The sequence below is a fragment of the Phytophthora sojae genome (genome assembly GCF_000149755.1).
Source record: "Phytophthora sojae unplaced genomic scaffold PHYSOscaffold_7, whole genome shotgun sequence".
NCBI lineage: Eukaryota > Oomycota > Peronosporomycetes > Peronosporales > Peronosporaceae > Phytophthora > Phytophthora sojae.
Genome location: NW_009258121.1, coordinates 1,447,695 through 1,461,377, shown reverse-complemented (window position 1 = coordinate 1,461,377; position 13,683 = coordinate 1,447,695). Strand labels below are relative to the sequence as shown.

At 60.0% G+C, this 13,683-nt stretch overlaps 6 protein-coding genes across 6 annotated transcripts; 2 read left to right on the top strand and 4 right to left on the bottom strand.

Annotated features, from left to right (window-relative positions):
* Positions 1 to 404: 404 nt before the first annotated feature.
* On the bottom strand, positions 405 to 1,234 carry PHYSODRAFT_516874 (hypothetical protein; the record flags this gene model as incomplete). The annotated part of the gene is made up of 3 exons (XM_009533969.1): positions 405 to 680; positions 759 to 909; positions 981 to 1,234. 3 exons carry the CDS (start codon positions 1,232 to 1,234, stop codon positions 405 to 407), a joined length of 681 nt encoding a protein of 226 aa, XP_009532264.1.
* Positions 1,235 to 1,432: 198 nt separating this feature from the next.
* PHYSODRAFT_336421 (hypothetical protein) lies at positions 1,433 to 3,973 on the bottom strand (the record flags this gene model as incomplete). Its single annotated transcript, XM_009533968.1, has 1 exon — positions 1,433 to 3,973. One exon carries the CDS (start codon positions 3,971 to 3,973, stop codon positions 1,433 to 1,435), a length of 2,541 nt encoding a protein of 846 aa, XP_009532263.1.
* Positions 3,974 to 5,483: 1,510 nt separating this feature from the next.
* On the top strand, positions 5,484 to 6,221 carry PHYSODRAFT_515195 (hypothetical protein; the record flags this gene model as incomplete). Its single annotated transcript, XM_009533967.1, has 1 exon — positions 5,484 to 6,221. The coding sequence occupies one exon, from the start codon at positions 5,484 to 5,486 to the stop codon at positions 6,219 to 6,221; it is 738 nt and encodes a 245-aa protein (XP_009532262.1).
* An 87-nt stretch (positions 6,222 to 6,308) lies between these two features.
* On the bottom strand, positions 6,309 to 9,133 carry PHYSODRAFT_347295 (hypothetical protein). The gene has a single exon (XM_009533966.1). It carries the CDS (start codon positions 9,103 to 9,105, stop codon positions 6,418 to 6,420), a length of 2,688 nt encoding a protein of 895 aa, XP_009532261.1. The 5' UTR covers positions 9,106 to 9,133; the 3' UTR covers positions 6,309 to 6,417.
* Positions 9,134 to 9,422: 289 nt separating this feature from the next.
* PHYSODRAFT_440123 (hypothetical protein) lies at positions 9,423 to 10,326 on the bottom strand (the record flags this gene model as incomplete). The annotated part of the gene is made up of 2 exons (XM_009533965.1): positions 9,423 to 9,842; positions 9,973 to 10,326. Coding segments are annotated over 2 exons (774 nt in total), but the record flags the coding sequence as incomplete, so codon positions are not given.
* A 738-nt stretch (positions 10,327 to 11,064) lies between these two features.
* Positions 11,065 to 13,562, top strand: PHYSODRAFT_352149 (hypothetical protein; the record flags this gene model as incomplete). The annotated part of the gene is made up of 4 exons (XM_009533964.1): positions 11,065 to 11,578; positions 11,691 to 12,437; positions 12,509 to 12,952; positions 13,068 to 13,562. Exons 1-4 carry the CDS (start codon positions 11,099 to 11,101, stop codon positions 13,560 to 13,562), a joined length of 2,166 nt encoding a protein of 721 aa, XP_009532259.1. The 5' UTR covers positions 11,065 to 11,098.
* Positions 13,563 to 13,683: the final 121 nt, after the last annotated feature.

Genomic DNA, 13,683 nt, shown 5'->3' with positions numbered 1-13,683 from the left:
TGGGTTGGGCTGTGGTACAGTCTGCTTGGGCTTCAGTGTTGCCCAGACACGCAGCGATTGTCGACTCCCCCGTATGCAGCCAGGATCTGCTGTTTCTGCTTCGAGCTGAGTCACTCCAACCCCAGCAAACTGATGCTTGGGGTCGCCGTCTTTGATGCAACGAGTATCTATGCTGCTTTTCAAATCGATCTTGCAGTGTAACCAGATTGATAGCTTCGTCTGAGTTGAAACGGCACTTTGGAAGTGCGTGTGTTTGCTGCTTGAGTACATTTACTTTCAGCCAAGATCGGCAGCGACCTGACGCTTTGGCTCGTGGCAAGTAAGGCATAAAATACTGCTGCATTGATGTTAACCTAGCTGACAGCAATCACCAAGATTCGCGATAGCTGCATTTGGCAGTCCCTTTACTCCTTAGGCTTGCGAAAAGCCTCCCTCTGCTTCTGCTCGAACTGCTTCATTCTTGCCATGGTTTTCTCGTGCAAACGTTGCTGCATCGCCTCGATCTCCGACGTCTCCGACCGCTTTGAAAGAGCCTCTGCAAGCTCTCGCTGTTTCTCGAGCTTGTACGCCTCCGGCTCCTGGCTGTCGTAAGAGGGCATCGACGAAAACCTCTCCTTGGCCTGCTCAGCCAGCAGCACGACATTGTCACCGTCGATCTCCACTCGAAGTTCATCCAGACCCTGTCCCCAAGAAATCGAATACGAATTTTGGTTAGCCCTGGTAGGATCAGCTACCCCGAGTCTCATGGTCTCTCTCACCCGCAGAGCTTTACGCGAGGAAATGGGTCCTTGCAGACAGATGCCTGTGTCGGGGTCAAAGAACGCGGCGTGAACTTTGCAGTGGATGAAACCTTCGCAGAAGAAGTCGCTGTCGTCAAAGTCGAGCTCCAGCATGGCGTGCGGGCACCTGCTCAAGGTCACAGAGCCATCAGAATACGCTCAAATAGAGCTAGACGCACCGGTCCAGTCCACTCAAAGAACCTGTTGATAAACGCTCGAGGTTGCTGCGTCTTCTCGTTGAAGAAAACGAAGCCAGTGGCCGTCAGGTCTCGACGGCGACGAGGCTTCGCAGTCGTCGTCGCATCAGTCGTCGTCTCCGCTTTCTTCGGCTCCGCCGGGTGCAGAGGGAACTTGAGTCCTTTGCCGTCGAGATCCCGCAGCTGCTGCAGCGAGCACAGCACGCGGCGGCCTGCCGAGGCGGTCGAGAACGCGCGCGCAGTCCGACGCAGGAACATGGGCACAACGGAAGTGAAGTGATGAGCGGCTAGCAACCGCCTGCTGCGATTGGTGGATTTTCGGACTAATGGTGCGACCACCGAAAGGCAACAGTGGAGTTGCCTTTCGATGATCGAACGTTGCTGCATGGGTTGATAGTGATACTACTTGCTTGCATTGCTTGGACATTGCGCATGATACTCTATCCTAGACTATGTTCAGGCTAGTACTGCCGCTTGCCGAGGTCGGTCGGCAGCGGCTGGGGAAGGGACGTCCTCTCCGCTTTTGACAGAGAAGACAGGGGTGGGTACGCGCTGGTGCATCGAAATCTGCTGCGCGTAGGCGAAGTATGTCTTCACGTGGGTCTTGTACTCGGTGACAGAGCGCTGCACGATGGTCCACGGCACTGAATCCACCCAGGACGTCGTGTGCCGGGCGCGCGGCCTACGCTTCGTCATCTGAGTGTAGCGCGTCACTATCTGCTGAAGCGGGACATCAAACGCGTCCCAGCTCGCGGCGCCGCCGGAGCGCACAAGCCCAGGGATCTCGAACAGCCGAGCTGCTTCCGCTCCCATGAGGGCTTCATCCGATCGGGCGCCAAGTACCAGGCGGTTGCCAGGGTACGTCAAATACAGCAGGATGTGGTAGAAGCAGTAGCGAACGTCGCGGTTCCAGTGGAGGAACAGTCTCTTGACGTGCGTCGCAAACAGATCCGTTAGCTGCAGCTGCAGCGAAACCGAAAGTCCCATAAAGTTCTTGAGCAGGAACAGCTCCGTCGCCTTGAGGATCTCGAAGTGCTCCGAGTCCAGCAAGCACGAAAACACGTAGCGAAGCGTGTCCACATCGGCACATGAGTGTTCCTGTTGCGGCTGATTGCGAGGATTGGAGGTGTCCATGGTCGACAACGCCAGGAAATCTTGCGCAGGCGCTTCATTCACGAAGAAAGCCGGGAACTCCAGCATCAGCTTCTCCATGTACTGCAGGCAGAGAATCACGTGGTGCGGCAGCATGTAGTTGGTGGCTCGTAGGATCGTCATCAAGTACTCGTGGATGAATCCGACGTTTTCGTGCATCATTGATGTCACCTGGACAGCGAAATACGCGGTCGGGGTGTCGATCTCCTCCAAACTTCCGTCCATGAGCGAAAAGGAATCGCGGAACGGCTGAGGCTCCTTCTCACTAGCGGACGCAGTGTCGTTACCAACCTTTTCCTCGACGGAGTCTTGCCACTTCGGCTCGCGCTGCTGAAGTTCCGTCTGGAATAGACTTTTGGTGATCTCTAGGGTCGCGTCCTTGAGAACGTCCGCACCAGGGATATTCTTCCAGTCGGTGCGTCCCAAAACTTGCTGACCCGTGAGTTGTTTGAAGATCTGCGCGAGAACCAGCATGCATCCATCTGTGTCGCTCATCAGCTGGTGCAGCATTTGCACCGAGGGAGCCCAACGGTCCTCTCGGTTCACAGTCGCCAGCAAGTTCTGACACTGAGGGTACATGGTGAAGTGCCAGTTGTACGGCGTCAGACGCAGTTTGTCCTCGAGGAACGATTTGCCGCGCGCACGAGAGCTCAAGAATGTGAGCGAAACCGACCTCGAGCTAGTGAATGAAGTGGCCGGCGTCAGGTTACTCAGATTGTCGAGTATGTGGCTCCGCAGTCGCGGCACACGCACGTAGCTTGTCGCTACCAGCGCCGACAGCACCTCCTGGTGCGGGTCGAACGAGTTGAATTCCGCGTTGCTGTCACTGGAGTCGATAGGCCCATGCACCGTCTCAAAGGCATAATGCAGTGTTGACTGGTGCAGCTCCAAGAACCGGTGGACCAGGTCGCAGAGTTTCGCGTTGCGGTCTTGTCCGGAGCGCTCGCTCTTCCTCGAATGTCGAGTCGGCTTTGAGGACAGCGACGAACGGTTTCCACTGTTGGCGGTGGTGGAAACACTGCGCGACCGGCGCGAGGTGCGAGACAACCGTCTCGACAATCGACCCTTGCCGTGCCTCGCTTCGTCCGTCGGCTTGTGGCTCTTGCAGCCGCCATGACCAGCCGCCACCAGCAAGGCATCGAACTCGTGTCTTCTGATCACGAGGGCCAGTAGCGTCAACGCCGCTTGTTCCAGCTGACGGCGCTTCTCCGCCGCCGCAGCGATCGCGAGGTCCCGCGAGTGGGCGACCGTGTGCCTCAACGACGGCTCGGGCGCGGCCCCATCCGCCAGCACGTCAAGGATCTGCATGCAGTCCGTCCAAAGCTGGAGCATCGCCTTGGCCGCAGTGTCCAGCGACACCTGCTTGGCCGAACGCCTTCCAATCGAGCTGGCGAAGCCGTCTGAGTCGTCTTCCGTGAGGATGATGACCAACTTGTCGAGTGTCTTGGTGCTGAAGTCGCCTCTCCAGCGAAGCGTGGTGCGGGAGGTGGAGAGCGACGGCTCGAAGCCCTTGTGGCTTGCGCGCATCTGCTCGCCGGCACTCAGCGCCGCCGCCTGCTCCGTGAGCGCGCGCATCTGCCGGAAGAGGGCGGGCGGCATCATGACCGAGTGCGGGATGCCGTCGCCGTCGGTCTTGAACGTGAAGGCGCGCGCGCCCGCAGACGCGCGGAAGCCGCCACTGCCGGCGCTGCTGCGCGAGGACGTCGTGGAGCACGTGGACGAGGTGGTCGTGGACGTCATGGAGCCGCGCTGCCGCTTGGTCGGCGCCTCAACGTCCTTGCTCTGGTGGCGGTGGAACGGACGCAGCAGTCGCGCCACCGCGCGCGAGACCCTGCCGTGCGCCATGTTGCTATCGTGCGCCTGGAATGGCTCTGCTGTTGTTTCCTGCTGTTGTTGCGATTGCTCCAGTCAACGCGCCCTGTGGCCCAGCGCGCAGATTCGGTAGTGACAGGATGTCGCCGGGTACATGCCGTTGAGGCAGTAACAGGTGGAGAGTTGCACAAGGGACCGTCACTCTTGCTCGACTTCAACCGAGCCCTACGTCGCGTCGTGACTTGATTTCACTATGCCCGCAAATTGCTGCAAAGACGCGCCCAAACAGACAAACAATCGGCCGGCCTCGCACAAGGGCCTCGAGATGACGGCCGAGAATAGCGCAGGACGAGGGGGCCCCATGCGCTCGCTCGCTGGTTGCTGCGAAGGCGCTCGGCCTCGTGTTCTTCCCCACTTATCCTGCGGCGGGCGCTCGGGAAACACGTGGCGAGTCGCATCGTTTCAGCGTTGCGCCAATTGCCCTACACACTCCCGATCTCACATGTGAGTCAAGCGTGCTGCAGTCAAAGCGTGCAAAGGCGCAGTCCCTTCCTTCCTGCTCGCCCTTGCCTTTGCCTTCGATCATGCGCCAACGATAGAGCGCCCCATAGAGCAAGACGACGTTCGCTGATACGTTCGGCTTGATCAGCGGCGGATTTCCAATCCGAAGTGGTCGTTGTGACGTGGCGCAAACTTCACTCGCAAAGCTGAGGATCGTCATCCGGCCCAAAAGCTGAAGATCGAGCTAGATTGCTATCCGGCGGGCGCAGCGGATAGTATCCGCCCCAAGCGGCGTTCTGAGTTCCATGCTCGAACGTTTGGCTTCACCGAGGCGTTCTCTGTCCGAACTGCAGGGAAAATCCGCTCGGCGTGATATACCAGGCTCCGTAGACGAACGCGTTTATCAAGCGTTCCCTCTGCGGAACGCTGCCAAGACTAGATACCTGCGCACTTTTTGGTGGAGCGTCGGCTGCGCTCGTGCGCAGCGAGCCACAGCAATCCTCTGCGCATGTGCGAGCTCGGGCTCAAATATTTTGGCGGCGCCACCACCAGTCGATCTCGAAACGGGGCCAGCGCGCCGCAACCCTCTCTGCGACCTTGAGCAGCTCGCCGTGTCCAGACCGGACTGTTTCGCTGCAGCCAGGTGCAGCGGCCTTGACAACACGCCGCATCGAGCTATCTTGGTCGCACCGCAAGCTGCTCACTTAACTCACTTAACTGTCCAGCGTGGTGGCCAGCGCCAAGCGGACATACATGCGAAGTAACGCAGGCGACGAGCGACTCGTCGAGTGCGGCACGGCGACCTGATATACGGCGGAGATTGCGTCCTGCGCAGGGCGTCGGCAGCGCCACGCTGTCGAGCGAGCTAATGCAGCCTAATGCCGCGAGGAGCGATAGAGCTCCAGTAACATGTAGCCCGCCGGCTCCATGAAGATTCTGCTGGAGGACGCTGGTGGTCCAGCTGAACACGGCGTTGCTCCAATTGGCCAAAATTCCCAGCATTTTAGTTATCGGCGCTTCCTGGGCATTGCGGGCGGGCTCCATGTCGGCGGTCGTGGACGCCGTGTTCGGCTCGTACGACGTCAAGAACGCCAAGCAGTGGCGGGACGAGGACCTGCTGCACCGCGAGCAGCAGAAGCAGTGGCGCGAGGACGCCTTCCGCCGCGAGAGCGAGTGGCGGCGCGCCGACCTGCAGCGCGAGCGGCGCGTGACCAAGCTCGAGTCCGAGAAGCGGCTGATCGACGCGCGCCACCACCAGCTGCAGGCCGTCTCGCAGCTGTCGGCCATGCTGGCCTTCTTCTCCATCATGTTCATCCAGGAGATCAAGTCGCTGCAGAGCGACACGAGTCAACCGCTGCTCATCGTCTACGGGACAATCGGATGCCTCGAGTTCCTGTGCATGCTGCTGTGCACCCTGACCTGCATGCTGCTGCTGCTGGCGCTCACGCGGTTCGTGACCCACACGCTGGACGGCGAGGTGCGGCAGCTCTCGGACCTCGAGCTGGACTCCGTATCGCCCTTTACGGACTGGTGGGCCGGCAAGTGTGAGCAGGAGTGGTTGCTGGCGTACCAGCTCTTCCGCGCCGGCGCGGCGTTCTTCCTGGTCGAAATTGGAGTGGTGAGCTGGATCGTGTTCGTCAGGTCCACGGTTGCATCCGTGTTGATCTCGGTGCTCTGCGCGGGCGGGCTGCTGTACATTAACCTGCGGATCGCCAGTCGCTGGAGATACCTGGTCAAGCCTTCCAAGAGTGGCAGCCGGATGAGCGTGCCATTGCCGTAAGGCTGCAGCGAGGTCAGTATTTATCGAGAAAGCATGGGGCTTTCTCTTTTGTGATCAGGTATAGAGTAGGCGTAGCAGCGCTGTGTTGAAGAGGTTGATGAACATGGCACTTCTTGACGTTATGGTTCTCTATGTACTGACGCTCATGTGCATACCTAACAGCTCCGAGGTTCTAGCCTCGTCACTCAGCGCTCGCCTACTTCTTGTTTAGTGAAGGCTTGCACGGCTTGTGGCCGCAGTTGTGGGCGCGTGCGCCGCAATTCCGGGCCAGGAACAGTGTGCTGCCGAAGAGCGACCCCGCCGTGATCGAGCAGTCTGCGATGGGGCCCGTGACCACCACGGGGTGCAGCGAATGCCGCAGCGTGTAGAAGCCAAAGCCACCCTGGCGGCCCTTGAGCGACGCAAACGAGTGCGTCGGCGCCAGGGCCTCCACCCGCACAGAGATCTTGCCAGTGATCGCGTCGATGTAGGTCATCTGGCGCAGACGCAGGGCCTGCTTCGGGTCAGCCGCCGCCTTGGCGATCTGCTGCTTCAACGGCTCGCTCGCCTTCACGAGGTGCTCCAGCAAGAAGTCGTAGCTCCAGGTGCCGACCTCGTCCTGGCTTCCCGCCACCGTAGCGCTCGCCTCCCACGGGCTCTCGATGTCGGCGTCCTTCATGTCGATGTCGAAGCCCATCTCGCGGGCGATCATGATGGCCTTCTTGGCGCTACGCACGCCCATGACGTCGTCCACGATGTCGCGCACGCTGAACTCGTTCTTGTACTGCTCCATGAGGTCCTTCATGATAGCTCCCAGGTCAGCCTTGGCCGGCTCATCAAGAGCGAACACGGTGTCGAACACGGCGTGCAAGAAGCGGCTACCCGAGTACTCCACCCGCTGGATGTCGTCACCGGTCTGGATGAAGTTCTGAATCGTGTTGAAAATGGGCACACCGATGGCAAGCGTAGCCTCCGGGTCGTACGTGAGCTCGTTCTCGACTGCCAACTGCTGCATAGCGTTGTGCTGCTCCGTCGAGGCCGACGAGACGTTGATGTTGGACGTCATGACGTGCACCTTGCGGGCTAGCCACTGCGGGTACAGGTCCTTCACGTGGTGCGAGCTGTTAGAGACATCGATGATGAGCCAGTGCGGAAGGTGGTCGGCGCACACGTGGTTGAGGAACTGATCCCGGTCGAAGGGCACGAACTCGTCCTTGCGCGCCGCGAGGGCCTCCTCCGTAATGTCGCCTTCGAAGTCCAGCAGCATCTTCGAGGTAATGTGGGTGCCGATAGCGCGCACACGAATGTCGACGTTGAAGCGCTGCTTCAGGAACTCGCGCTGCTGGTGGTACTGCTTCAGCAGAGCAACACCGATGCTGTTGGTCTCGTCCTCGCCGAACTCAAGGCCCATCAGGCCGATGGAAAGGGTCTGGTCCGACAGGAAGAACGACGAGTGCACGGCACGCAGTGCAGCGGCCGAGTCCTCATAGCGCACCACAGCCGAAATGTTGCGCTCCGACGATCCCTGAGAAATGGCCAGCACGTTGATCTTGGCACGGCCCAGAGCGCCGAAGAAGCGAGCGCACACGCCAGGAGTCTGGTTCATTTGGTCACCGACAGCCGCAATGATACTGATCGGCGCAATGTACTCGGCCTTGTCGATGTGTCCGACGTGGATCTCCTTGAAGAACGTCTCGTTGATCACGTCCTTGGCGATCTCAGCACAGTCCATGGGCACGGCGAAACAGATCGAGTGCTCTGAGCTGGCCTGGGCAATGAGGACTACGTTCACCTTGACGCGGTCCAGCGCGCTGAATAGCCGCGAAGACGTGCCGTGCACGCCGACCATGCCGCTGCCTTCGATGTTGAACAGCGCGAGGTCATCCACAGTGGAGAAGCCGCTGACGATGTTGCGCGCCGTGGGGGCACCGTTCGATAGCGTGCGCTTGAGCTCCACCTTCTTGTGGTGCGAAATCTTCGTGCCCGGGTGCTCCGGCTCAAACGTATTACGGATATAGATCGGGATGTCCTCCACAATAGCAGGCGCCATGGTCTTCGGGTGGATCACCTTCGCACCGAAGTACGCGAGCTCCATGGCCTCCTGGTAGGAGATCTCCGGCAGGATCTGCGACTCGGGCACGCGGCGTGGGTCAGCGCTCAGCACACCGCTCACGTCCGTCCAAATCGTCACGCTGCTGGCGTGCAACACACGGCCACAGATAGAGGCGGTGAAGTCACTGCCGTCGCGCTTGAGCGTGGTCATGACGCCCTCGGTCGTGCTGCAGATGAAGCCCGTGACGACCAGGTGCGTGAGCTCGCCGTCCTCGCCGCTCTTGAGGATCTCCTGCATCTTCTGCGTGGACAGCTCGTACTGCACCACCGGTCCGTGCTCGTTGTCCGGCTCGACCGTCAAGAAGTCGCGGGCGTCCACGAAGCGGAAGCGGTGCTTCTTGCCGTCGCTCTGCATTTTCTCGCTCAGAACGGCCGTGAGGATCTTGGCCGACCAGATCTCGCCGTGGCCGGAGATGAACTCCACCACGTTCTCGTTGTAGGCCTGCATGATGGAGATCGAGCGCAGCAGCTCCGAGACCGACTGCAGGTCGCGCTCGATGGCCTTCTCGATGGGCTCGCCCACCTCGGGCGGCAGCAGCGTGCTCACCACGTCGTGGTGCTTCTTGCGCAGCGTGGCCAGGATCTCGTCGCACTCGGCCGTGCGGCGCTGCTTGGCCAGCTCCAGCAGCGAGATGAGCAGGTCCGTGACCTTGGGCTTGCCGCCGATGGCCGACACCACCACGGCCACGCGCGGGGCCTCCACCGCCGACACGATGTCCGCCACCTTGGCGAAGCAGTCGGCGCTGCCCACGGACGTGCCGCCGAACTTGTGCACCACGAACTTGTCTGCCATTGTCGCGAGAGGGATCCACCTGCGGTCCGCCGAGCTTTTCGCCTAATGGACCGAGCTGCCTTCACCACCGGCTCAAAGCGATGACGTTTAGCGTGCAATGTATTAGATTACGCGAGTATCGATTTACCTTGGTGTTTGTATGGACCTGTGAGACCGCATACTTCAGATTGTGTTTGGGCATACACCACGCCACAAGAAAATGACCAGAATGTCGCAGAGGCATGCAGCCAAGACAGGTTGGCGCCCCGGCGCTTGCTTGCTCGCCTGCTTGGGCGCTTGCTTCGAATTGAACTTGTTTATGGAGTTAGAGAATGAGGAGGTGGCGCTGGCGGCGACGCGTCGGTCGGCCTTCTTGATGTAGGCGACGCTGGCGCCTGCTGCTCTGGAAATCGCACGAGATATCTCCACCGACTGGCAACACGCAGCTCCAAGTAGGCGAGCGCGAGCACGCACAGCGCCGTCATACACGAGGCAGCGGCCACCCACTCGCCGAAGACTGCCCAGCCGAGCAACGCCACCTGTGCGAGGAACAGGGACAGCCCGAGTCGGAAAAGGTGGTAGGCCATGATCCACTCGCGCTCGCACTTGCTGAGCCACCAGCCGTAGAAGGGCGACACCACGTCCAGCTCCAGGGACGAAAGCGCGTGCACTTCGCCCTCCAGTGTGTGCGTCACGAACCGTGTCAGCGCCAGCAGCAGCGCCGTACACGTCAGCATGCACATCAACATGACTATAAACTGCAGCAACATCAACAGCAGCAGCAACACATCCAAGTCAGTCTATGCACGTCAACTACTTCAACAAGAGCAACGCGAAGCACCGTGTGTGCCGCGCATCGCCTCGTCACATGTCTTTCGAGTCGCGGACCTCTAGGGCGCACACGGCGCCGTACGCGATCATCACTGACTGGCTGGTCGCGTCTGCGATCTGGACCTCCACAATCGTGGACATGGTGAAGCCTGCAAGAAGCGCCGACATCTGCGAGACGGCGGCGAGCTGCCGATGCCGCGCGTCGATGATGCGCTTCTCGTTCTCGAGCTTCATGACGCGGCGCTCGCGCTCCAGGTCCGCTCGCCGCCACTCGTACTCGCGCTGGATGGAGTCCTCTCGCCACTGCTTCTCCTGCTCGCGGTGCAGCAGGTCCTCGTCCCGCCACTGCTTGGCGTTCTTGACGTCGTACGAGCCGAAGACGGCGTCCACGACGGCGCCGACCGCCGCCATGTCGTCTCGTGTATGAAATGCGGTAGTGGTCACTACGGTCCCTCGACGCTGTGACGTCGGGCCAGCATTGGCTGAAATGCGAGTCGCTCCAGCCAATGACATCGACGATCTTCAAATCTCCAAAGCGTAAAGTAGGGACGGTTATCAGATCTGAGTTCGCCTTCAACATGCGACTTGTGCAAGTTGAAAGGCAACTTGTGCGTCTGGCAATGGTTCACTCGCTATTCACGCCGGACTCGTCGCCCGAGCTCGCTTTTCGCTGCGCTGCTTCGTTGCGGCCGACTTCTTTGGCATCGTGGCCGGACCTATCCTCCTTCCGAGGATTGAATCGATCCAGTGCGAGTGCGTGTTCGTGGCCGTCCAAAAACTGGCGTCCGCTCGCTCGGGATGCCTTTCAATGCTTGTCCAAGTGATTGACCCGCAAACGCCAGCTACATCTCGGGCGTAGCAAGCAAGCATACGAGCCAAGTGTCGTGTCATATAATACTAAAACTGGGCACGCCAATACATTGCCGCCCGTGGGCTTGCACAGTGCGCTTTGCTCCTCCCTTTCTCCGTCCTTTCACTCGAGAACACCGATCCTCTGCAAACCGTTCGCCTTGTGTCTGTATGGAGCCATACAAACTTCAAGTGCACCGGCGCCGCGTGCCGACCCGACCCAGAAGACCAGCAGGCAGACCCGCCAGAGCCGAAGAAGGGAGAAAGCCGCGACGCTCCCCAGTTCAGTTCCAGCCGCGCCTCGAGCTCCACAAGCCGCCGCCCATCCGCCGTCATGGCCAAGAAGCGCCGCGCGTCCGCGGCCTCCGTTAAGAAGGCGTCGCCCGCCGCCGCCGCCATGAGCTCCTCGCCCTTCCCGTACCCGTCGCCGGCGCCCGCCACGCCCAGCCGCTCGCGCCGCTTCAACCTGCCGCGCGTGCACACGGCACGCTCGGGCGTGGCTGCCAGCACGCGCTCGCAGCTCAGCGCGCCGCAGCTGCCGGTGCTGTCACCGCCGCTCAAGAAGCGCGTGACGTCGCGCCGCAGCGCCAAAGCCGTCAAGCTCCAGCTGCCGGACGACGACGCAGCGGAGGAAGGCGAGAATGATGGTAGCAGGACCAACTGCTGCGTGCACTACGGCAGCGAGACGGAGACGGAGGACGAAGAGGACAAGCAGCAGCTCATCAAGCCGGACCCGTATCTGCCCGATGCCTACCAGCGCCGCGCGACGGTCTTGAGGCGCGCAGGGAGCTTCTACGACGCTATGCTCACTCGGGTAGGTGGCTACGGAGCTGTTGGGCTCTAAAGCTATAGCTTTAGAGGAGGTTGAATAGTAAGAGGCTTAACGTTGGATCTTCGCTGTGTGTGCTGTGGATTGCTTTGACCAGGCTCGAGTGCACAACAACCACAGCGAGTTCATCGCGCTGCAGGCTCTGGAGTTCGAGAAGCAGTTCTTCCTCTGGACGAGAGCGGGCCGCGTCGGATGCGCCGGCAAGACGACGCTCACAGGCCCCTTCCCGAGCGCGGAGAAGGTTACGCTGGAGTTCTGCACCTTGTTCGCGTCTAACACTAGTTGTGAGTGGGAAGAGCGCCATGCGCTGCGGTACCAGGAAGGAAGCTACACGTGGATCGAGCTGGATTATTCCACCGGGACGCCCTACTCCGAGTCACTCACAAGCGCGCTGGCGGACAACCAGGGAGAGGTGGACAACGAAGACAGCTTCCGAGACTTTGATATAGTGCCGACATCGACGTCACCGCCGCCACTACCGCTGCCGTTGACGTCTTCTGGTCGCAAGCGTCGACGAGCTGCCATGTGGACAACTTACTCGTCCGCTGCCTCTACAATTCCTGCGACGCCTTCAACGGGCTTAAGACGGTCGCTGAGCACCCAATTCGACTGGCTGTATGCCAATTCGGACGGCGACATTGCCAGTGCCGCTTCTTCAGAGACGACGACTTGCGCGTGTGCGACTGCGCCACAGTCGCGATTGCCTACCGAGGTGCAGGACTTCCTGACGCTTATTGCTGATCACACGGAGCTGTCGTACGCGTACACCGTCACCGATGACCTGCTGGGTGACGCCATCATGAAGCTGCCACTCGGACGTCTATCCAAGACAACCATCAAGCGCGTACGTCAACTGCTGCGGTCTACCTATTGTGAACAAGAGCTTACACTGACGAAATACTGTACTGATGACAGGGATACGAGACGTTGGAGGAAATCTACCAAGCGCTGCGCAGCCGACAGGTGTCTCGGGCGCGGTTGACGAACCTGAGTAGCCACTTTTACTCACTTATCCCGCACCACTCGCGTCTGGAGGTTATCGATACAATGGTGAAACTAGGCAAGAAGATCCAGCTAATGGCTGAAGTCGGAGCTAGTGTGCGTGGGATGGCCCACGAGCCGGTGGCACGGCGGTGTGCCTCGAGGAACTACTTGGATGAGTGTTACGATTTGTTAGAGTGCGAGCTACAACCTGTGAAGAGCTCGGATCCCGATTTTGCGCTAATTCAGACGTATATCCGCAACTCGAACTGCTGCGGGCGGAAGCAGGACCGACTGCAATTGCTGTCAGTCTTCCGCGTTGAGAAGCCCGAGCAGGAGACGCGCTTTGAGCCTTTCCGCAAATTTGCCAACCGACGGGTAAGGCGTTGAGTTGTTTCTGTTGGTTTGTTTTCTATGGCTGCTGGTTGTGTGTTGTTTGTTTCTCAATGCGGTGGCGCTAACCGCTGCTGCGCGGTTTGCTCCGATGCCATAGATTCTGTGGCACGGCAGCCACTTGGCAAACTGGTTGGGCATCCTGTCGGAAGGGCTGCGGATCGCGCCGCCCGAGGTGGCGTCGAATGGACGAACTTTCGGCAAAGGGCTGTACTTCACGGACAAGGTGACGAAAGCGCAGGCATACTGCCACTGCCGGCCGACGAATGGCCACAACCAGTGCGTGTTCGCTCTGAGCGAGGTGGCGCTAGGTGAGAGCAAAGAGATGCTGAACTCGGACGACAACGCGAAGCAGTTTGTACACACTGGAGCCGGCGGACGTGCCAAAGGAGCCTACTACCACAGCTGCAAAGGAGTTGGATCGTGCCGGCCGGACTCTGCTGGAGAAGTTGTGGACATTCACGGTGCCGTGTGGCCTGTAGGCAAACCAGTCCAGCCGGAGGAGCGAACGGGGCTGCACCACAGCGAGTATATCATCTACAACCCGAACCAGACACGGATGCGCTACGTCGTGCTGGCCAGGAGCCCTTATTAACTGGGAACACGAGCGAACGAAGCGTACGGCTGCGAGTGCTTAGAATTCGGCCGTTGCCTTCTCCTGTGTGTCGGGATACGCAGACCAAGACATGTGAGCTGCTTCCAGGAGAGCACGGCGC

What these genes read in the sequence shown, in the direction of transcription:
- PHYSODRAFT_347295 (XM_009533966.1), bottom strand. Translation starts at nt 9,105, where the DNA reads ATGGCAGACAAGTTCGTGGTGCACAAGTTCGGCGGCACGTCCGTGGGC.